The sequence below is a fragment of the Leptodactylus fuscus genome, chromosome 6 (genome assembly GCF_031893055.1).
Source record: "Leptodactylus fuscus isolate aLepFus1 chromosome 6, aLepFus1.hap2, whole genome shotgun sequence".
Classification (NCBI taxonomy): Eukaryota; Metazoa; Chordata; class Amphibia; order Anura; family Leptodactylidae; genus Leptodactylus; species Leptodactylus fuscus.
The window spans coordinates 3,180,955-3,203,292 of NC_134270.1; the positions used below are offsets into that span (position 1 = coordinate 3,180,955).

The window sequence follows — 22,338 nt, forward strand, 5'->3', positions numbered from 1 at the left end:
CCATGTGACTTTTCCACACAGCTAGCCACAATGGGATGCGATGCATCCCGCTCCTGATTAGGCCCAAATGAATGGATTCCGCATCAAAATCCACCTGCAAAAAACTCTGTGTGAACATACCCTAAGAGCAGGTTCCTCTCCATATAGCAGGGCGGTCCAGGGTTTGGGCTGCTTAATGAACCTCATTGAGAGGACTCTTGAAGTAAAGGAGAACATCACTGAGACATGACTGAGTCTGGAGAAGGCTGAGCCAAGGAATGTAGAGCTGGTAGCGTTCTGGTATGAACATCATTTTGTTTTGTGTTTCTAGGCATTAGGCCGACACCCTGATAGTAAAGGACGCTGCTTTCTGTAGTTAGTGGTCAGACGACCAGGATTTGTATATTGTTAAACCACTTTGTGGACCCTCGTTGTGTCTCTGCACGCTATGGCTGGAGAAAAAGCTACTGAGGTCAGTATTGAAGCTGAACTTCCTGTGTGGAACTGAAGAACTCTAGGATGTGCTAACCATCCTAGGCTGGAGATGGAGATCCGCTGACCTGTTACAAGTCTCCTCTCCCTTCTCTCTCTCTCTCTTGCTCCTCCTCTTCATTCTCTGTCTATTGCTCCTCCTCTCCATTTTCTCTCTCTAGCTCCTCTTCCTTCTTTCTGTCTCGAGCTCCTCTTCCTTCTCTTTCTCTCTCTTGCTTCTCCTCTTCTTTTTCTCTCTCTCTTGCTCCACCTCTTCCTTCTCTCTCTTTCTCTTGCTCCTCCTCTCCCTTCTTTCTCTCTCTTTTGCTGCTCCTCTTCCTTTCCTCTCTTTTGCTCCTCCTCTCCCTTCTCTCTCTTTTGCTTCTCCTCTTCCTTTCCTCTCTCTCTCTTGCTCCTCCTCTTCCTTCTCTGTCCCTCACTCCTCCTCTTCTTTTTTTCTCTCTCTTGCTCCTATTCCTTCTCTCTCTGTTGCTCCTCCTCTTCCTTCTCTCTCTCTTGCTCCTCCTCTTCCTTCTCTCTGTCTCTAGCTCCTCCTCTTCCTTCTCTCTCTCTTGCTCCTCCTATTCCTTCTCTCTCTATTGCTCCTCCTCTTCCTTCTCTCTCTCTTGCTCCTCCTTTTCCTTCTTTCTCTCTCTCTCTTGCTCCTCCTCTTCCTTTTCTCTCTCTCTTGCTCCTCCTCTTCCTTTTCTCTCTCTCTTGCTCCTCCTCTTCCTTTTCTCTCTCTCTCTCTCTTGCTCCTCCTCTTCCTTCTTTCTCTCTCTCTAGCTCCTCCTCTTCCTTTCCTCTCTCTCTTGCTCCTCCTCTTCCTTCTCTCTCTCTCTTGCTCCTCCTTTTCCTTCTTTCTCTCTCTCTAGCTCCTCCTCTTCCTTTCCTCTCTCTCTTGCTCCTCCTCTTCCTTTCCTCTCTCTCTTACTCCTCCTCTTCCTTCTCTCGCTTTCTCTTGCTCCTTCTCTTTCTTCTTTCTCTCTTTTTTGCTGCTCCTCTTCCTTTCCTCTCTCTCTTTTACTCCTCCTCTCCCTTCTCTCTCTCTGTTGCTGCTCCTCTTCATTTCCTCTTTCTCTTTTGCTCCTCCTCTCCCTTCTTTCTCTCTCTTTTGCTGCTCCTCTTCCTTTCCTCTCTTTTGCTCCTCTTCTCCCTTCTCTCTCTCTTTTGCTGCTCCTCTTCTTTTCCTCTCTCTCTTGCGCCTCCTCTTCCTTCTCTCTCTCTCTTTCTCCTCCTCTTCCTTCTCTCTGTCTCTAGCTCCTCCTCTTCCTTTTCTCTCTCTCTCTCTTGCTCCTCCTCTTCCTTTTCTCTCTCTCTCTCTCACTTGCTCTTCCTCTTCCTTCTTTCTCTCTCTCTAGCTCCTCCTCTTCCTTTCCTCTCTCTCTTGCTCCTCCTCTTCCTTTCCTCTCTCTCTTGCTCCTCCTCTTCCTTCTTTCTCTCTCTAGCCCCTCCTCTTCCTTTCCTCTCTCTCTCTTGCTCCTCCTCTTCCTTTCCTCTCTTTTGCTCCTCCTCTCCCTTCTCTCTCTCTTTTGCTGCTCCTCTTCCTTTCATCTCTCTCTCTTGCTCCTCCTCTTCCTTCTCCCTTGCTCTCTCTAGCTCCTCCTCTTCCTTCTCTCTCTCTAGCTCCTCCTCTTCCTTCTCTCTCTCTCTTGCTCCTCCTCTTCCTTCTCTCTCTCTTTTGCTCCTCCTTTTCCTTCTCTCTCTCTCTTGCTCCTCCTCTTCCTTCTTTCTCTCTCTCTCTTGCCCCTTCTCTTCCTTTTCTCTCTCTCTCTTGCTCCTCCTCTCCATTCTCTCTCTCTTATGCTCCTCCTCTTCCTTCTCTCTCTCTCTCTCTCTCTCTTGCTCCTCCTCTTCCTTCTTTCTCTCTCTCTTGCTCCTCCTCTTCCTTTTCTCTCTCTCTCTTGCTCCTCCTCTTCCTTTTCTCTCTCTCTCTTGCTCCTCCTCTTCCTTTCCTCGCTCTCTTGCTCCTCCTCTTCCTTTCCTCGCTCTCTTGCTCTCTGATACTTGCAGGACTTTTTTATCTACATTTTTAAAGCATAATGGGGAACCTAGTCTTAAGCTGATCCTTACCCTTCTGTGTTCCATGATATTTCCCATTATAAAGTACTGTATATGTAACCATCATCAAGCACATAAATCCTGTCCCATGTACTGCGGGGGTGGGGGAAGTAAACAAGATAAAAAAAATAGTTTTCCTCAAAATCTGCTATCAGGGGACAGCGATATGACCCAGTAAGCATTTTCTTTTCCTGCCAATTTCCTATTTGAATTCACTGTGTGCCAGATGTTACATAGAGCAGAAGAAACCATCGGACATCCCAGAGATGTGGAATCTAATGAGCGGGGAGAACAGAGCGGCTCTTGTCACCATCTTATGTGTATAACAATCCATGTCTTGTCAGCCCAATATCCTGACCTTCGCTCCTTTGTCCCGTCTTTTGCACCTTATATGACAACTAGAATAGACCCCACAATAAAGTCCCCAGACCCCTAAACACCAAATATTGATGGGATTTACATTTCTGTTTTCTTCATTCACTTCCTTTTGCTAATTGACAGAATTGTAGAAATTGTGAGGAAATCAGATTTTTTTGTAGGATTTATTTGTGTATGTCAGAGGTGTGAAAACTGTCCTAGAGGCGAAAGAGGTGAATTACATTGTCACGTTTCATCTGCACAGAAGATACAGAGAACAGCGGCCTGGTCTGTGGGGTCTAGACTGGCCATTAACCCCTTCTCCAATTCCAAAACCCATAACTTTCACAGAGCCATATTAGGGCTTAATGTTTGCAAGACAACATGTTCTTCGTAACGGTACCGTTTATTATTCTGTACAATGTACTGGGAGGCGGGGAAAAATAGCCCCACCCACTTCTACCTTGACTCCACCCATTTCCATCCATTTCTTTGTGCCCCCACACAGTATAATCCCCCTACAGCTACCCTAATGTGATATCCCCCCACATTATAATATCCTCCTCCTGGTTCCCCCACTGTATAATGTCCCCATCCAGCCAACCCCACAGTTTAATGCCCCCCTTTCATCTACCCCTACAATTTAAACTCCCCCTTCTGACGAGCAAACATAAAAAACCCCTAATACTTCCCTAGCCCCATTCCCTGATCTTTTCTGTAATCTCTACGCCCAGAGTCTTTACGGAGCTTTGCCCCCCACATATAATATATTTAACTAATGGCCACTTGTAATCTATAATATAATGGCCCCCATGTATAACCTATAATGTAATAGTCCCTACAGCGCCCCCTGCTGATGGTTAATGAGTGAGTGGTGAGCTGTGTCCTGTACTCACCTCCCAGTAAGGATGGAGTCTGCGGACATTCAATCCTCCTTTGTGGTGAGAGGAGGGACAGCGGCTCTCACTGTGGCATGTACCCCTGAGGAAAGCAGATCGCCCCCCCGGGGTACATGTACTGCAGGCTGAGAACCGCTGCTTTAAGGGGTGCTCCGATCTCACTGGGGTGTAGGACGATTTCCTCTGCACTACATATGTGTCCCAGTTCACGCCAAGTCTTTCTCCTGCCAGCAGAGAAGTCTCCATCCTACACAGAACCTTCTTGTTACATGAAGCTGTTGTCACTCGCTTTCTTCTTTTTGTTACAGTGTATCAGCACAGCTGTATTTGTACCAATGGAACGATTCCAAGACGTATCACGTGATGACTCTCCAGCATTATTAGGATACAGAATAGACTTTCTAGTGGAGGAAACAGACGGTAAGATCTCTACCCCTCCCACCGAGTCCTAAACTTCAGATCAGCAGAAGACGACATGAAGTGGAGAGACAAGAAACTTTCTCCCATCAGAAGCCTCAATATCTGAGCCCTTCTCAGTGTTTACCCTGCGGCCAAACAAAGAATTCAGGGTAAGTCGGCACTTTAAGGGTCAATTCAGATGTGATGGATACAGTATCCGCAGATTCGCACAGGTAAAGGTCACAGCAGATTACAGTATTGGGCAAGTGGGTGAGATATTACACGTCATCCATAGGCTGTGGACATATTCACTGTGACAAAGTGAGAATATTGCTGATTTCCAGATCCACAGTATTCTGCCCCATTGCAGGTTTCTTAGCACTGATGTTATCACTTTCAGGGTAAGTCTACATGTAACCAGGAAATATATCAGGGATTCTGAATCTGCACCAAAATCAGCAAGAGAATTGTGATACGGATTCTCTGTAGCGAGGATTGACATACATAGTAACTCATACGTGAATGTTTTTCCTCTCTCCTCAGCATGCAGATAATATTTGGTATACTCTCTATATACTTCTTCTTTCTGCCAGAAGAAGCTGCAAAAAATTAGTACTTTATGTTTCTGCTGCGGATTCTTAGTCCTGTGTGAACATAATATAATACATTGGGTAATTTAATAACATTTGGGAACAGACTGAAATCCGCCGTGGATCTGGGGCACAGACCAAAGTGAAATATAAAGTACGATAAGCTCGTCTACTTCTACTTTTTTCTTAATCCAGTCCTGGCCCTGCCTAACACGATATTATCCACATGACAGTGAATATCGGCCATGTGGTTGGTGGTTTTTTTAATGGCCATCACACGGCCGCTATCTGTAAATGACACAAAGGTTGACTGTCCGCTGTCCCAGACTTACAAAATGCAGGTTGTGCTCTGTTGCTTTCCGCTGTCACGGATCCCTCCATACCCTGCAATGTATGAGCGAGCCGGGCACAGGGGCCGTGGAGAAAGACATTTATTATGGCTGTTTTCACCCGTAGTCATGTCAATGTAGGCTCAATGTGCAAATCAATGGAACAAATATCCTAACCCCGACTGTGTTTACAACCAGTGATATCTCTGGTAATAATAGAGATAGCACTGCAGCTTCCTTTTCGTCCTAACAGCAGCACAATATGGGGTATTTCTGCCCCTGTGTGCTGGTAGGACAGAATGGAATTTTTAATGAACGATTAAATGGTTAAACATGATCTCCTCTCCCTCCTCAGTATAAGGAAGGAAGTACCAACCCCCAACATGTTTTTTTTTTTTGTTCTGTTGGCCATAACCTCAGCTAAGAGAGTAGGAGAACTTCAGGCTTTATCTTTGGTAGAACCTCACATAGCCTTCTATCCGTATAGAGTGCAATTGAGGTTTATAGCAGGGTTCCTCCCTAAGGTACCCTCAGATTTTAACTTGAACCAAGTTATTTCTTTACGCTGGGTTCAAACCAACGTCTGGACTCCGTTTTCAGGTTGCATGCAGAAGACGGAAACATGTCATGCCAAGTCCGACCGTGAGCACCGATGAGCGTATCATGCTCTCCGCGGCGAAACCGGGTTTTTTTAAACCGGACACAGAGTACTGCATGTCCGACTGCATAAAACGCTCACCGGCGCTCATGGCCGGAGACTTTTCAAGCCCATTCAAATGAATAGGATTGACACATGCCTGCAGGTTTCCATCTCCTGCCCCTGTTTTGTGCAGGAAACGGAAACCTGCAGAACGGAGACCGGGCGTAGATGTGAACGAGCCCTTACCAGTCTTCTATCCCAGTGCTTCAGCCACAGAGGAAGTTAAAATTCACCCTTGGATGTTTCCAGATGTCTCAGAATTTATATTCAGAGATCTCTGCCTTTAGGCGGTCGGAGGACCTCTTTTTGTCTTTTGCTGAGAAGAATAAAGGGCTCAAGGTTTCTAAACCCTCCTTGGCCCATTGGATTAAGGAAGCCATAAACTTGGCTTTTACTTCTCAGGGGTTAGACCGCCCTGAGGCTTTAGGGCTCATTCTATGAGAACCGTTTCCACCTCCTGGGCAGAAAGGAACTCCGCTCCTTTGGAACAAATCAGTTCTGCAGCTTCTTGAAGCTCCCATTATACCATTGTCAATCATTATAGATATAAGGGCTTGTTCACACGGAGTAAACGCGGCACGCAATGTGCCGCGTGTACAGGTCGTTTGCGCCGTGATTTTGACGGTGCATGTTTGCGTTAGCGCCGTGTAAACGCGCGTTAACGCGGCGCTAACGCGACCGCAAACATGCACCGTCAAAATCACGGTGCAAACGTCCCGTACACGCGGCACACTGCGTGCCGCGTTTACTCCGTGTGAACAAGCCCTAATACCCGGATACATAGGCCATTCCCTTTAGCTATTCTGTTCTGTTCTAGGGGTTCTCCTTGCCTGATCCCCAGTATTGTGCTGCTGGTGGGACCAAAGGGAAGCATGGATTATGAATGATGTTAATCTGTTTTTCCTTAGTCCCAACAGCAGCACCAGGTTCCCTCTCTATGTGTTATGTATTTTTCTTTATAATTACACATTGGGGGGTTGGTACTTCTTTCCATATATTGGGGAGGGGGAGGGGGTTAATGTTTAACCATTTAATTGTTCATTACAAATTCCATTCTGTCCTACCAGCACACAGGGACAGAAATATCCCAAATTGTGCTGTTGTTGGGATTAAAGGAAACAGATTAACATCATAATCTACGTTTAGTGTCATATGACAGAAAACAACCTCCTCTGTCACATGACACCAAAAGCAAGTTTTAGCATTTTATAATGTCGGAGATATATCTGTATGAAGTGACCCCTCCCCCGCCCTCATTTTCTCTTCATATTACACAGCCCCCTACTCCATACACAGGAACATTCAGTGAGAGGCCGGAACAGATCTCAGTACAGAAAAATAAAGAGAGGCCGATGTCACAGAAAGGAGACAGAATGTGTTCATAAAGAATATTCCAGAATGTAGTAATGACACAAATCCTGCCAGAAAATCAAAAGTTGTCTGAAAGTTTAGTGACACTATAAAGCGATATCAGTCCTGCATAGAATATATATATATATATATATATATATATATATATATATACACTCACCGGCCACTTTATTAGGTACACCTGTCCAACTGCTCGTTAACACTTAATTTCTAATCAGCCAATCTCATGGCGGCAACTCAGTGCATTTAGGCATGTAGACATGGTCAAGACAATCTCCTGCAGTTCAAACCGAGCATCAGTATGGGGAAGAAAGGTGATTTGAGTGCCTTTGAACGTGGCATGGTTGTTGGTGCCAGAAGGGCTGGTCTGAGTATTTCAGAAACTGCTGATCTACTGGGATTTTCACGCACAACCATCTCTAGGGTTTACAGAGAATGGTCCGAAAAAGAAAAAACATCCAGTGAGCGGCAGTTCTGTGGGCGGAAATGCGTTGTTGATGCCAGAGGTCAGAGGAGAATGGCCAGACTGGTTCGAGCTGATAGAAAGGCAACAGTGACTCAAATAGCCACCCGTTACAACCAAGGTAGCCAGAAGAGCATCTCTGAACGCCGCACAGTACGTCCAACTTTGAGGCTACAGATGGGCTACAGCAGCAGAAGACCACACCGGGTGCCACTCCTTTCAGCTAAGAACAGGAAACTGAGGCTACAATTTGCACAAGCTCATCGAAATTGGACAATTGAAGATTGGAAAAACGTTGCCTGGTCTGATGAGTCTCGATTTCTGCTGCGACATTCGGATGGTAGGGTCAGAATTTGGTGTCAACAACATGAAAGCATGGATCCATCCTGCCTTGTATCGGTAACGGTTCAGGCTGGTGGTGGTGGTGTCATGGTGTGGGGAATATTTTCTTGGCACTCTTTGGGCCTCTTGGTACCAATTGAGCATTGTTGCAACGCCAAAGCCTACCTGAGTATTGTTGCTGACCATGTCCATCCCTTTATGACCACAATGTACCCAACATCTGATGGCTACTTTCAGCAGGATAATGCAATGCCATGTCATAAAGCTGGAATCATCTCAGACTGGTTTCTTGAACATGACAATGAGTTCACTGTACTCCAATGGCCTCCACAGTCACCAGATCTCAATCCAATAGAGGAGCATCTTTGGGATGTGGTGGAACGGGAGATTCGCATCATGGATGTGCAGCCGACAAATCTGCGACTGCAACTGTGTGATGCCATCATGTCAATATGGTCCAAAATCTCTGAGGAATGCTTCCAGCACCTTGTTGTATCTATGCCACGAAGAATTGAGGCAGTTCTGAAGGCAAAAGGGGGTCCAACCCGTTACTAGCATGGTGTACCTAATAAAGTGGCCGGTGAGTGTATATATATATATATATATATATATATATATGGACTAGTAATAATAGTTGTGTTGGGGAGTATGTGAGAATCCAGGAAAAGAGAACGAAGCACCAAATAGTAGTGAGCTGACGCGTTTTACCGCAATCCTTCTGTTTTCCAGATGCCGGAGAGGAAGGTGACAGACACCGGTCTAGTTCAGCAGACCCTGGCGCTGCTGCTGAAGAATCTGATCCTCAAGTGGAGGCGGAAGTGGTCCACAATATGGGTAGGGGCGTAAGGGATCTGCTCAATGGATATGAATATTTATAGTGGTTTGCAACATTGTTACGGTGTTTGATGGACACAGAACAGTCCTGGATCGTATCTCTGCCTGCCACATGTTTGGTTGTCAAAGGGAATGTTCACACGGCAGAATTTGGTGCTGAATTCATGAAGTATTCCACCTCACAATCCGCCCCAAATTCTGCCTAAAACAAGGCTCCGCTGATTTCAGCTGGAGTCAAACAATGTGAAGCAGAAAATTACCGCATGGCCGCTGCAGAATTTGCAAATTCTGCAGCAGATTCCACAACAGATTACACAGCGGAGTTTAGTCAAGCAGAAAACTTCGATTTGAAATTCCTGAAACTGAATTATTCAGATAGATAAAATTCTTTGTGAACATATGGCTGTGTGTGGTCTGTGTCAGAAGGGGCGCTATATTGCATATCGGGAGGCCACTGTGAGTTATACAGGGACTTATTAGACTAGGCATGTCCTGCTAAGGGTAATGCAAATAAGACCTCCTGGTGAAAAAGAGGAACGCGCTCTAGCACCACCTATTGGAAGGAGCTGACTGTATAGCGATGCCTGGTTTTTACTATAACCTAATGGCACAATCTGGGAACAATTAGTAGAGATCACGTTCCGGCTGCACTTCCAGAACCATCCGCGGCTCAGCTGACGTGTGTTATTGCTGTATTATAGTGATGTACAGCAGGCATGTCAAACTCAGGATACCCCGAGGGCCACATGAGTAACAAGCGGTTGTTGCGAGGGCCGCACACAGCAGCTAATGGCTAGGGCCTAGGGGATTGATCACTAATACCATGCATCGCATAAATCCGGCATTTCTATTGCAGGCTACATAGAGTAGTCTACAATAGAAAGTATAGAATGACAGGCTGGAGCCTCACAATGCTCCCGGCTGCCATAAAAATGCACGCAGGCCCCAAACCTTGCTCCGGGTGCCTGCAATTGCCGGTAAAATGGCACCTCAGTTAAAGCTGGCAGACACCATTATTGTGTTGGAGTGCTGGGGAAGGGTTGGAGTGCTGGGGGGGGGGGGGGGTGCTGGGGGAGGGGGGCTTCTGGATGTCTGGCCCTTCCTTGGGCCTGAGGACTGTTTTTTCCCACCCACTTGCAATTCTTGCACTTGGGGGTTAATAGGAGCACTACAGACTGTAATACTCCAATTAACCCCCAAGTGAAAGAATTACAAGGTGGGTGGGAAAAAAACAGTCCTCAAGCCCAAGGAAGGGCCAGACAGACATCAAAAAGCCCCCCCCCTCCCCCAGCACCCCCTCCTCCAGCACCTCAACCCTTCCCCAGCACTACAACCCCCCATCATCATAAATCTAGTATTTATCCCCTATCATTAGGATAGGGGTTAAATACTTGAAAAATCCCAATTTCTTCTGCAGAAGCTTACCTGCTTCTGCTCTTCAGCCTGCACAGCGGTCTTGTGAGACCGCGTAGGACGCAGGCACACGTCGGGTGCGGGCCTGATTACGTGGCCACGTCACCCGGCGTGTGGGGAGGAGGGGGCGGAGTGGAGGGGGCGAAGCAGAGCAGACAGAGAGCAGGCAGGGAGACCTGCTCTCTGCGAAGGGTGAGGGGCGGCCGGTGGAGCAGCGCTGCGTCAAGCAGGGCCGCCCCAATCCACCTCTCACTTTCCCTGTCGAGACGGTGACACTAAGCCAGTCCAGAACAGTTTGCTGATCACGCAAGCAGGTCATATGCAGGGATATGGGCCAATGAATGAAGAGCCGGAAGTGCTGATCATGAGTTTTGTACATCTGCGGCCCGCACAAAAGTCTCAAACTTTGTCTCTAAAGTTTAGACACAAAGTTTGAGACTTTTGTGAGGGCCGCAGATATGCCTGTAAAGGGCCTCATTTGGCCCGCGGGCCGCATGTTTGACATGCCTGATGTACAGGATGATGCTGCGACTTCCAGCCTGACTGCGACTCTTCTGTCCTGTACACACCCCATTATTTGGGACAGTAGACCGGCCACAGTATCATAGATCACTATATTACTGCAAGTTCAGCCAAGTCGTAGACAGTACAGGAGAAGAGGCCGTCACATGGACCATATTACCCAGACCACACATGGCTGTCTGATTTTGCACTAAAACATCCTCAAATCCAGCTCTTGTTTCTTCTGGAGCTCAAGCTCTTGACCTTTTGCCTCCTCCACAAACCCCTGGCAAATCTTGGCCCATTGCTCATTCCTCAGAGTAATCTTGATCCCTTCTAGTTAACTATTGGATGTGTAACACTCAGGAGGACCAGGGCTGGTATCACGGGTAATATATCAGATGTGGTCGGCTTTTAGGGGGTCCCTGGGTCCCAAATGTGCACAAAATCTCCTTTTTGACGTCCCCGACTACCCACCCCCACGTGGTATCTCACAATGACAACAGACAACCAGGTCCTTCCTCCTCAGTCACCTGGGCGTGGCCAATCCTGTACAAGGTGGACTCTTCAGCCAATAAGAAGTAGTAGGGAACCCGCTGATGGTCTGACACAGGGTTGTGGGCGCTGCGGTCCTTACTGCTATTTATTTCTAGTGCTTTGTGTTTTTCAGGAATGGATCCAGAACTTGGCCTTTGTCTTCTTGATGTTTCTCTTAGTCCTTTCCGGGGAGCGTTATTTATTGAAACATATAGTAGTCTCCCCTGCAGAAGAGCTCGGGTCTTTGGACAGCTTTGACAGGTCCGAATTTATAATCGGATATGTGACTAGTCCTCCGGCCGCCAGAGAGATCATGAAGAAAGCGGCTGAGAGCAGCCTGATAGCAGGTAGGTGAGCAAAGAGCACAGAGCCTTGGACACCCTGCACAAAGCCATTGATGCCACCAGCACAGAATTCTGACTTTTTGCACCTGCCACTAGAGGGAGCTTAGTTATAGGGGGTGGACGGGATTTTTTTTATTTATGGCTTTCTATTAATTGTCCCAGGGACTTTTACTATTATTTTTGGGCAAGGGGATAATAAGGAGTGGGCACCTTTGCAGGCGTATGAAGACTTACAAAGCCATTTTCGCTCTACTAGGGGATTATGGGGAATATGCAAATCTGCACAGCTAAAACTTCTAAACTGAGACAGCGCCACCTAAAAGATACATGTCACATGTCACACCGCATTATAACTATTTAGTTCTAGGCTCCACTATATGAGGACGGGGTGCAGGGGGCTGAGGGCTCCGGTTCTCACACAGTCCTCTTCATCTTCTCCTCCTCCGGACAGATCGGTGTCAGGGAGGAAACAGCTCTCTCAGGGTCCGGGTAAAGAACTTTATCAACACGTGTCCCACTAATGTCACTCCTTGAGGAGAGATCACCTTCTCGGGTGTGTGGAGCCTTACAAAAAGCCATTTTAGCTCCACTGGGGGATTATGGGAAGACTATGCAAAGATGTAAATAGGGAAACACTGCCTCTGTTTGCTGCCCTCTCGGGGAAGCTCCCTTGAACATCATGCCCAACTTTCCCACAAGCCCTTGCTACAATGTTGCGGGGTTTTGCCCAGTCAGTATCCCAGCTGTGGACAGCGCTGTTTTGATCTGATTGGATCTCTTCAGCACAGCCTAGGGAATATTGAGTTGGCAGAGGTGAGACACTTCTAGACCAGGTTATGAGGATAATGTCACTCCTTGGCTTGCAAAATCCTGCATCATTGCAGCAAAGGCTTGTGGGAAAGTCGGGCATGATGTTCAAGAGCGTTTACCCTAGAGGGCAGCAAACAGAGGCAGTGTTTACTTATTTACATCTTGGGAAACAGATTTGCATATTCTTCCCACTAAATATGGAATCAGTCGGGGGGATCTGACACAACCGGACCCCCTGACTTTGGAGTATAAGATGCAGACACTCTTTAGTAACATTTTTTCTTATAGTCCACTAATGCGATAGGTATTGTGGCAAGGGAGCAGATGGTAAGTTTGAGTCTGCCACAATGTTATGTCCTGCTGCGTCCTGCTCTCACTTTACAGCTGTTGTGTTTTTTGCTTTGCAGCAGAAAATTTAAAGGAATTTGAGGATGAAAACCAATTGCAGGCGGCCATGTCCAGCAACCTGTCAGTGGGCGTGGTGTTTAAAGACTCGTTCCACTATGACATCAGATACAATATGGCCGATATACCCCTTCCTAATGAATACCTCTCACACATGGGTAAGAGATCTAGTCTGTACCCGTCAGCTGCTTATACAAGTCATGGAAGCCTCTTATACAGCCCGATGTAGCAGAGCTCAGTTTGTCTCTTAGCAAATGGTAATTCTGTGTCTTTTAACGACGGACATTTATGTTTTTTTCCTTGCAGGAGACTGTGATAAGAAGTCAAATTTTTGCATTCCCTTACAATACTGGAAAAGTGGATTCCTGTCACTGCAAGCGAGTATAGACTCCGCCATCATTGAAGTGAGTGGAGGGAAGACGCCGCGGGGCTGGATACGTACATTACTAATCACACGACTGGGCTGCTTTCCCTTCTTAACTGTGCCATTATTTTTTTATAAGGTTTTTATTTAGAGATGTATAGCTTTGGATCCTCAGGGGCGGGGCTACAATCGTAGTTTGGGCTATCATTGGTCAGTTTTTTAGGGTTTTTTATTTTATACATCGGGACCTCCATTATTTTTGTTCTCGATTTCTCCCACAACTAGGGCTGATATATTTATTATTATGGATTGTAGATGTGATCTGGGTCTGCTAAAAGGGTTAACCAGGACTATAAAACATGGCTGCTTGCTTCATTTCCATAAGTGACGTCAATTCTACAGCTCAGTCCTGTTCTAATGAATAGGATTGTGCGGTAGCATTGCCATGGGGCCCACAGACATGATGTCACCTACAAAAAAGAAACAGGCAGCCATGTTTGTCATCCTGGGTAACCCCTTTAAGACCCAGCAGCTCCTACATCGACCTAGCCCCCAGTGATCATATGATCGCCAGGACTGGAGCAGTGAGCAGCATTGTCCTACGTCAGAACTTACAGACACTAGTCAATACGACTACATGCACACCATCAGGATTTACATGTAGAAAATCTGCACTGAAATCTGCCTGTATATGCACAGCAACCCATGCAGAGAATCCACCCCAACCGGTTCAGAGGATGCTTGATTTTCATATATGTATATATTGATTTTGGTGCAGCTTTGGAATCATTTTTTGAAATTTGGACACTTATGTATTACACAGAAGGCCATTCACTGCAATGGCCAACATGTAATACTATTTGTCACCTGTAGTGGCCGCTGTATAGCCTAACATGACTTCTACACCTATATAACATACACTAACCAGGATTTATATCTACAGATGACCACCGACCGTTCCGTACGGAACAACATGGCGTCCATCAAGGTAACGAAAATGCAGTCTCCAGTCCGAACGTGGAGGAAACACGTGAACATCGGCTCATTCCTGCTCTTCATAAACATCAGCTTTGTGTCTGTGATGTATCTCATGTCTGTGTACGTCGCAAGAGAGCGGCGGGAGATGAGAGAGATCATGAAGATGATGAGGATGAGAGATCTGGCTTTCTGGTGAGTTCTCCAGCATTATGTCACCAGAATAACTAAGTTGTTATGTCAAACTAACCCTAATAATAGACGGACACTTGGCCATCCTGGAGATTTTTTTTATTTTTTTTTGCAGCAGTTTCCTCATTTACAATAACAGGATTACAATAGTAGATAACACCACTGATGATATCACTCCTTATCTCCTCCCCCTTCCTGCATAGAGCATGTCTAGAAAACTCCCCCATAGACCTCAATGAATCGGCTCCAGACTATTACCGCCTATGGCCACGACACTGCTGTAAAGCAGATCACTAAATGCTGTTAGCAGAGCAGAGAAGAAGCTCAGCCTAGAAAAACAAATAATAAATTTCACAATCTGGTTTTAATACATTTAAACTAGTGACACATTTATTTTAAAGGGGTCCACTCCTTCTATAGGGAAATATCCCTTTAACTATATTATCTCCTATAGACTATGTTAGGTCCTCCTTTACCATACACTATAGAAGCGTTAACCCTTGACATGTCTGTTCCTAGGTTATCCTGGGCTTTGCAGTACGCCATCTATGTGCTAATAATGGCAAACCTGATGACTCTGGTTACAGGAGATTACGTATTTGTGCGGAGCTCCTATGGATTAATCTTGCTGCTGTTTTTCCTCTATGGTATATCATCGGTAGGTGCATTATATACATTATACTAGCAGAAGGACCCGGTTTTGCATGAGTATTTTTCATTTTTCGTTTGTGCAGTGGCCCCATAAGAATAGGTTGTTTGTTATGGCAACCTGGTGTAAAGCTGTGTGTATGTTAAGACTGAACCGGGGTCAGGGACTAAGAGAACTCCTTAAGGAGAAAACACCTTTGCAGGCCTATGGAAACTTACAAGTCATTTTCGCTCCACTGGGGGATTCTGGGGAATATGCAGATCTGTGTTCCAGGATGTAATTCGAAAACAATGCCTCTGCTCGTTGCCTCTAGGACAGACCCCTCAACATCAGACAGCCTAATACCATGATGTGGGATTATTGCCAAACTAGTATATCTAGTCCAAAAGGAACAGACTCACTGACAGGGTTATTCCTTTTCCGCAGATGTGTTTCACCTTCATGCTGATCGCTCTTCTCAGGAGACCGCGTATTACCGCCATCGCAGGCTTCTTCATTACCGTCTTCCAATCTGTCCTCAGCCTCCTTCTGCTCATGAAAGATCTGCCCAAATTTTTTGAGGTGATCCTGAGCGTCTTCCCTGCTTTTGCCTTCTCAGTTGGGATTTCACAGGTAAATGACCCGGACGCTCGGCTGTCTATCAGTCAGTGTAATCTGTGCGGTCAATGCCATAGACTTTGTATGGAGTGTCAGGGTGCGTGGTCAGCCACCGCCGCTCCATTCAGTCTCCTGAACTGCAGGGACTTGGTGCTGAAGGAAAGCAGGGCCCTTTGTGGTTGGACGCCCATCACTAGTATTTATCACCCCTCCAGTAAATAGATGATGGCTACTGCAGGCCAGATTAGGCTTACGCTAGGTTCACACTGGGGATGCGTCTCTGTTGGTTGGTTCCATCGGTTTGTGAGGGAGTCTATCACTGTGGCCCCTCTCTGGAGCAATTTTAGGCGGCCCAACAACAAACTCACCATTATGAGAGAGCTTCAGTTAGGCAACTCATCACTTAGAGCCCATATACAATAAATATCCCCTGAGGAGTAGCACTTATGTGCATGAAATACATCCAGGAGACAGACCAGTACACCAGGAGACATGGAGGGGGCCGTAGGAGGGCGACATCCTCATCAGGAGCATGCCCACACATTGTAGGGCATTGTCATACAGGCACGTGGAGGCCACACACACTACTCAGCCTCATCTCCTTGTCTTGAGGAATTTCCACCAAAGTTGGATCTGCCTGGAGTTTGATTCAGATTTGGATCATTCCAAACCCCCGACCTCCAGGGGAGATTCATATACATTTACATAGATCAGTTTTAATGTTCTCAACCAATGACTATATACCTTCATTGCAGAGTATATACATGGAGTACGACTTTCAGGGAGTCCACTTCTCCGCCTTGATGAACGATTCCTCTCATGTATTGGTCAGCTGCATCATGCTTGTTGTGGACGCCATTTTCTACATGATGCTGACGCTTTATTTTGAGAAGATTTTGGCAGGTAAAGAAGGTTTATATCCAAAGCAGAGCGTGAAGCGGCTTCTGTCAGGTTATCTAGAACCATCTATTTACTATATATAGTACTGCAGTCCTCATGCAGGGGTCTTCAGTCCCCGCAGTACCAGTCACAGGGCCCCGACCATCTATTTACTATATATAGTACTGTAGTCCTCATGCAGGGGTCTTCAGTCCCCGCAGTACCAGTCACAAGCCCCCGACCATCTATTTACTATATATAGTACTGCAGTCCTCTTACAGGGGTCTTCAGTCCCCGCAGTACCAGTCACAGGGCCCCGACCATCTATTTACTATATATAGTACTGCAGTCCTCATACAGGGGTCTTCAGTCCCCGCAGTACCAGTCACAAGCCCCCGACCATCTATTTACTATATATAGTACTGCAGTCCTCATACAGGGGTCTTCAGTCCCCGCAGTACCAGTCACAGGGCCCCGACCATCTATTTACTATATATAGTACTGTAGTCCTCATGCAGGGGTCTTCAGTCCCCGCAGTACCAGTCACAAGCCCCCGACCATCTATTTACTATATATAGTACTGCAGTCCTCATACAGGGGTCTTCAGTCCCCGCAGTACCAGTCACAAGCCCCCGACCATCTATTTACTATATATAGTACTGCAGTCCTCATACAGGGGTCTTCAGTCCCCGCAGTACCAGTCACAGGGCCCCGACCATCTATTTACTATATATAGTACTGTAGTCCTCATGCAGGGGTCTTCAGTCCCCGCAGTACCAGTCACAAGCCCCCGACCATCTATTTACTATATATAGTACTGCAGTCCTCATACAGGGGTCTTCAGTCCCCGCAGTACCAGTCACAAGCCCCCGACCATCTATTTACTATATATAGTACTGCAGTCCTCATACAGGGGTCTTCAGTCCCCGCAGTACCAGTCACAGGGCCCCGACCATCTATTTACTATATATAGTACTATAGTCCTCATGCAGGGGTCTTCAGTCCCCGCAGTACCAGTCACAAGCCCCCGACCATCTATTTACTATATATAGTACTGCAGTCCTCATACAGGGGTCTTCAGTCCCCGCAGTACCAGTCACAGGCTCCCGACCATCTATTTACTATATATAGTACTGCAGTCCTCATACAGGGGTCTTCAGTCCCCGCAGTACCAGTCACAGGCTCCCGACCATCTATTTACTATATATAGTACTGCAGTCCTCATACAGGGGTCTTCAGTCCCCGCAGTACCAGTCACAAGCCCCCGACCATCTATTTACTATATATAGTACTGCAGTCCTCATACAGGGGTCTTCAGTCCTCTCAGTACCAGTCACAGGGCCCCGACCATCTATTTACTATATATAGTACTGCAGTCCTCATACAGGGGTCTTCAGTCCCCGCAGTACCAGTCACAAGCCCCCGACCATCTATTTACTATATATAGTACTGCAGTCCTCATACAGGGGTCTTCAGTCCCCGCAGTACCAGTCACAGGGCCCCGACCATCTATTTACTATATATAGTACTGTAGTCCTCATGCAGGGGTCTTCAGTCCCCGCAGTACCAGTCACAAGCCCCCGACCATCTATTTACTATATATAGTACTGCAGTCCTCATACAGGGGTCTTCAGTCCCCGCAGTACCAGTCACAGGCTCCCGACCATCTATTTACTATATATAGTACTGCAGTCCTCATACAGGGGTCTTCAGTCCCCGCAGTACCAGTCACAGGCTCCCGACCATCTATTTACTATATATAGTACTGCAGTCCTCATACAGGGGTCTTCAGTCCCCGCAGTACCAGTCACAAGCCCCCGACCATCTATTTACTATATATAGTACTGCAGTCCTCATACAGGGGTCTTCAGTCCCCGCAGTACCAGTCACAGGCTCCCAACCATCTATTTACTATATATAGTACTATAGTCCTCATACAGGGGTCTTCAGTCCCCGCAGTACCAGTCACAGGGCCCCGACCATCTATTTACTATATATAGTACTGTAGTCCTCATACAGGGGTCTTCAGTCCCCGCAGTACCAGTCACAGGCCCCCAACCATCTATTTACTATATATAGTACTATAGTCCTCATACAGGGGTCTTCAGTCCCCGCAGTACCAGTCACAGGGCCCCGACCATCTATTTACTATATATAGTACTGCAGTCCTCATACAGGGGTCTTCAGTCCCCGCAGTACCAGTCACAAGCCCCCGACCATCTATTTACTATATATAGTACTGCAGTCCTCATACAGGGGTCTTCAGTCCTCGCAGTACCAGTCACAGGGCCCCGACCATCTATTTACTATATATAGTACTGCAGTCCTCATACAGGGGTCTTCAGTCCCCGCAGTACCAGTCACAGGCTCCCAACCATCTATTTACTATATATAGTACTATAGTCCTCATACAGGGGTCTTCAGTCCCCGCAGTACCAGTCACAGGGCCCCGACCATCTATTTACTATATATAGTACTGTAGTCCTCATACAGGGGTCTTCAGTCCCCGCAGTACCAGTCACAGGCCCCCAACCATCTATTTACTATATATAGTACTATAGTCCTCATACAGGGGTCTTCAGTCCCCGCAGTACCAGTCACAGGGCCCCGACCATCTATTTACTATATATAGTACTGCAGTCCTCATACAGGGGTCTTCAGTCCCCGCAGTACCAGTCACAAGCCCCCGACCATCTATTTACTATATATAGTACTGCAGTCCTCATACAGGGGTCTTCAGTCCTCGCAGTACCAGTCACAGGGCCCCGACCATCTATTTACTATATATAGTACTGCAGTCCTCATACAGGGGTCTTCAGTCCCCGCAGTACCAGTCACAGGCTCCCAACCATCTATTTACTATATATAGTACTATAGTCCTCATACAGGGGTCTTCAGTCCCCGCAGTACCAGTCACAGGGCCCCGACCATCTATTTACTATATATAGTACTGTAGTCCTCATACAGGGGTCTTCAGTCCCCGCAGTACCAGTCACAGGCCCCCAACCATCTATTTACTATATATAGTACTGCAGTCCTCATACAGGGGTCTGATATTTACTGACCATGAGATTCTCCACATTAGATAAACATGGTAAGAAGTCCGAGCCGCTCTTCTTTATGAAATCTTCATTCTGGTCTAAAAGGAGTCATGTCCCTCTAAGGACCGAGGAGGACGGACGCAGCGAGATGCCGGCCGGAGATTATGTAGAGAAAGTCTCTGCAGAATTACTGGGGAAAGAAGCTGTAAGGTAAAGTCTGCACCACATAGATGAGGGAAGGTGATCCTTAAAGGGGTTTCCCATGATCATCACACTATATAAATGTCTGTAGACAATTGAGGTAAACATTTTGGCGAATATAAGTAAGTAAAAATTTTACAGAAGACACCTGGCGGCTATGGCTGCCACTCGACTCCTGAGCGACCACCATATTTAAATACCCAATATCCGTCTTACTATGACAATTGATGTCGCGAAGGGGTTAAACACACCGATCCCACATTCAGCTCATCTCCCTGAGCAGTGGGAGGATCAACGTGGGCACGTTTAGTGATGTTGCAGCAGTAATAGAAGAAAACTCCCCCTGTACTCCCAGATACTACTCCAAGATAGTGCTTTTTCTCTGCATCCCCGGGGCTGTGAAACATAAGAAAGGTATCTTTTTTTTTTTTTCCAAGGATCAGCAATAGATTTAAAGAGCAAAGTATTTGCAAAGTTACTCAAGTACACCTAAGAAATTTTAGAAAACTAAAAATAAGTCCTTTTCATTACAGGATAAGTAAGGTTAGGAAGACGTACAGCGACGCGGAGGAGAAGGTGGAAGCCTTGAGAGGTAAATTTACCTAAATGTAAACCGTAAACCTAAGGGGGAGAGACAAAGTTTAAAAAGTGCCAAAAATGTTGCAGGGTAATGACTTTAAGGGTCGGATCGGCCCCAGGTTATCAGATGGTCATAGAAATTTTCTTTCTTGCAGGTCTAGACTTAAATATATATGATGGACAAATTACGGCTCTGCTCGGACACAGCGGTGCAGGGAAAACAACATTACTCAATATCTTAAGTGGAATGTGTCCAGCGAATGGTGGTGAGTAGAGATGAGCGACACGAGACACAAAATTTTGGGGGTTGATTACCGATGAACTGAGTATAATAGGCGGAGGTCCTGGAGTACACAGCACTGTGTATATCTGTGATGTAGCAGATACAGACATAACCTGTGTAGTCTGATGGTGTCGTCCTGTATTACTCTGCGCCTTCAGTCCCTTATTTCCTAACCTCCAGGCTCGGTCTCTGTGTATAACTGGGACATATCAGATCCGGAGCATTCGGAAGAGGTAAAGAAGAGACTCGGCTTCTGCCCTCAGTCCGATGTGAAGTTCGATCCTCTAACAGTCAAAGAAAATCTGAAAGTATTTGCCAAAATAAAGGGAATCCCATCCAAGCAAGTGAATGAAGAGGTAACGTTATCAATGTGTCTGTACCCCACCTAAATCCCTGACCTGACCCTGAGGAAGCAAACCCTAAATATGGAGCCTGATGTCACCCCCATCATTAGTGATGCCTCCGTACCACACATAGGATCACTTACTCCCTCAGATATAACATGACCTGCCGCCTGCACCCCCAGACCTCCCTGCCTATACTGGGGGGCCGGGGATCTCTGCAATAAGTCATTGTTATGCAGACACTTTAATGGATTTTTATATATAAGACCCCAAATCTTTTCCCCAGGTACAAAGAATTATCTCAGATTTGCACATGGAAAACATTGAGGACGTTGAGGCTGGTAATTTGAGCGGAGGACAGAAGAGGAAACTAACCCTGGGCATCGCCCTCCTGGGGGACCCTCAGGTAAGTGTCAGACCGCTGAATATCTACGATGTACATTGATGGTGGTTTTCAAGGATTGACCAAGTGCCTAATGTTTAGGAGGGGGGTCCTGATTTTACTATTTTATACATATGAGGGTATTTGTAATTCTGAACTCACTATAAAACCCCCTTTTTCGCCTAATTCACTGGGAGATACAGCATTGTGGGTATTAGCCCTGACACTAGGAGGCGATACACCCTCACAGACACTGCGCTTGATCAGTTTTATCTAGTGTCCATAGGAGGCCGACATGACCTGACTCGTGTCTTTCTGTTTCACATTGCTTTTATTTTTTATTTTTTTTCGGGTGCAGGGGTCTTCAGCATGGACTCCACACTAGTCATACCCCTCTGTCGGCGTAACACTCAATTAGAGCACCGGTCACCTGTCCCCACTTACTGTGTCTGCAACTGGATTGCCGGTGACCCCACTTCCGTTCTGCGGGTCCTGGGCACAATGGTCTCATCCTCTGAGGCCGTCCCTTTCACTCAGTTCCACTCATGTCCTCTGCAGTTGACTATTCTGGCCTGCTAGGACAAATCTCCGGTCAGCCTCGATCACCTGATTCTCCTGCTTTCTTAGGTTTGTCGAGCTTCTTTAGTGGTTCTCCTCCCCAGGACTATTTCGGTGAAAGTCCTTTCTTCCCCTCCGTTTGGCAGGTCATTTCCATCAATTAAGTCTCTCAGGCTGGGGAGCAGTTTTGGGTGCCTTGACCCTTCAGGGCCTGTCGTCCAAGGCAAAGTCCTCCCTCCAGAGCAACCTGATAGAACTGAGGGCCATCTTCTTAGCCCTTTTTCATTGGACTTTTCTTCTCCAAGAACTTATGCTCAGAGTTCAAACCAACAACTCTACCAAGATCGCCTACTTGGATCATCAAGGGGCAATAGGAGCCATATGGCCTTTCTAGCGGCCTCCCATTCTCTTTGGGCAGAACACCACAAGCCAAATCTTTCAGCGGCCTACATTCCATGTGTGGACAATTGAGCAGCAGACTACTTTAAA

The 22,338-nt window shown here is 46.6% G+C and overlaps 1 protein-coding gene across 1 annotated transcript in view; it reads left to right on the forward strand.

Moving 5' to 3' along the window:
• Positions 1–8,591: 8,591 nt before the first annotated feature.
• Positions 8,592–22,338, forward strand: part of LOC142210230 (ATP-binding cassette sub-family A member 9-like) — a 35,252-nt gene continuing 21,505 nt past the window's right edge. The window contains exons 1-13 of the mRNA XM_075279256.1: positions 8,592–8,795; positions 11,380–11,593; positions 12,808–12,963; positions 13,112–13,209; positions 14,113–14,339; positions 14,856–14,994; positions 15,412–15,597; positions 16,338–16,485; positions 19,547–19,712; positions 20,237–20,295; positions 20,438–20,548; positions 20,746–20,921; positions 21,196–21,315. Of these exons, the coding sequence (XP_075135357.1) occupies positions 8,691–8,795; positions 11,380–11,593; positions 12,808–12,963; positions 13,112–13,209; positions 14,113–14,339; positions 14,856–14,994; positions 15,412–15,597; positions 16,338–16,485; positions 19,547–19,712; positions 20,237–20,295; positions 20,438–20,548; positions 20,746–20,921; positions 21,196–21,315 (1,905 nt within the window). The 5' untranslated portion in view covers positions 8,592–8,690. The remainder of the gene's footprint in view (positions 8,796–11,379; positions 11,594–12,807; positions 12,964–13,111; positions 13,210–14,112; positions 14,340–14,855; positions 14,995–15,411; positions 15,598–16,337; positions 16,486–19,546; positions 19,713–20,236; positions 20,296–20,437; positions 20,549–20,745; positions 20,922–21,195; positions 21,316–22,338) is intronic.